The sequence below is a fragment of the Mesoplodon densirostris genome, chromosome 10, assembly GCF_025265405.1.
Source record: "Mesoplodon densirostris isolate mMesDen1 chromosome 10, mMesDen1 primary haplotype, whole genome shotgun sequence".
Lineage (NCBI taxonomy): Eukaryota > Metazoa > Chordata > Mammalia > Artiodactyla > Ziphiidae > Mesoplodon > Mesoplodon densirostris.
The window spans coordinates 68,643,951-68,645,657 of NC_082670.1; the positions used below are offsets into that span (position 1 = coordinate 68,643,951).

Here is a 1,707-nt window from a genome sequence, read left to right on the forward strand (position 1 = left end):
CAAGAGAATGAAGTTATATGAAGAAGGGTAATGCTTACTTTTGTCTGCCTGTGGTAGCTCGCATACTACTAAACACCTAAGTGCTTAATGAAGGGATGAATCATAGCAGCTGCTCTCAGGATATAGGGCGTGTTAAAGAAATGTTTATTTTCAGTCTTCTGTGTTGTAGACCTGCTCTGGCTAAAATCAGACACCAGAAAAGGGCAAGTATGGCTGCCTGGGCTCTAGCTCTGTGTGCCGTTTCCTCCAGGACCACACAGCTGTATGAAGGGAAAATCATCTTTCATTTCTCCACAGGGCAGCCTGAAAATGGCTAATTACACGTCAGCACCAGAGGATGATTATGATGTCCTCATAGAAGACAATCTGAGTAACAACGAAATAGAACCATGTACCCCATATGAGCCCAAGATTCTCTCAGCCCAGCTGGTGCCTTACCTCTACACCACGGTGTTCACGGCTGGCCTCCTGGACAATATCTTGGTTGTGCTTATCCTGGTAAAATACAAAGGACTCAAGCAAGTGGAAAATATCTATTTCCTCAACTTGGCAATTTCTAACTTGTGTTTCTTGCCCACCCTGCCGTTCTGGGCTCACACGGCCTCACGTGAGGGGGTTCTTGGTGACCCCCTGTGTAAAATTCTCGTGGCACTCTACTCCATAGGCCTGTACAGTGAGGCATTTTTCAACGTCCTTCTGACTGTGCAAAGGTACCAGGAGTTTTTCCGCATGAGAAGGCTTTTCTCAGCCTGCAGGATGGTGGCTGGCAGCATCTTCACAAGTGCTCTGGCGTGGGTCATAGCCATTCTGGTCACTTTGCCTGAACTTGCTTTTTACAAACCTCAGATGGAAAGCCAGAAATACAAGTGCTTCTTTACCAGACCTCACTTCCTACCAGCTGATGAGACATTCTGGAAGCATTTTCTGACCTTAAAGATGAACATTTTGGGATTTCTTTTGCCACTGTTTTTTTTTGTATTTTGCTACGTGCAAATGAGGAAAACACTAAAGTGTGGGGCGAGGAACTGTGACCTTTTCAAGCTTGTTTTCAGCATAATGGTTGTTTTCCTTCTGATGTGGGGACCCTACAATATTGCGCTTTTCCTGTCTGCTTTCAACGAACATTTCTCCCTGCATGGCTGTGAGAGTAGTTACAACCTGAAGAGAAGTGTCCATATCATGAAAATCATCGCCACCACCCACTGCTGCATCAACCCTCTCCTCTACGTGTTTCTCAACAAGGCATTTAGGAAACACTTCTGCCAACTTTGCCATCTGTGCAATGACACTGCACCTCAACCCACTGAGGAACCTGCCCAAGGCACATCAAGGGAAGAATATCACCTTTCCACTTAAATGTAAACTAGCTCCTACCAAAGGCGGGATAAATAAACAATAATTTCTCCCTCACTGCATTGTTTTGTGCAATAGTTTTTACACATTTGTACATAAAATAGGCTCCAGGAAGAAAAGGCGGAGGTGAACAAACATTCACCAAGCGCTGAATTTGTCTCAGGTGCTGTGCTAGGTTCTTGACAAACGTGAGCTCCTCCGTGCCTCACTGACTGCTCATGGTGTAGGTGGAATTAGTCTCATTTCCCTGAGGGAGGAAATTGAGGCTCAGAAATTTGTCTAAGATCACACAGCTAGAGAGTGGCAAGGCTGGGACACAAACCCGGTGCCATTCACTCCAGAACCTATGCTTTG

The 1,707-nt window shown here is 45.6% G+C and overlaps 1 protein-coding gene across 1 annotated transcript; it reads left to right on the top strand.

Annotated features, from left to right (window-relative positions):
* The first annotated feature begins 303 nt into the window (after positions 1–303).
* Positions 304–1,356, top strand: CCRL2 (C-C motif chemokine receptor like 2). Its single transcript, XM_060110935.1, has one exon. It carries the CDS (start codon positions 310–312, stop codon positions 1,354–1,356), a length of 1,047 nt encoding a protein of 348 aa, XP_059966918.1. The 5' UTR covers positions 304–309.
* Positions 1,357–1,707: the final 351 nt, after the last annotated feature.

Bases quoted from the DNA above. Each gene is read 5' to 3' on its own strand.
- CCRL2 (XM_060110935.1), top strand. From the start codon at position 310: ATGGCTAATTACACGTCAGCACCAGAGGATGATTATGATGTCCTCATA.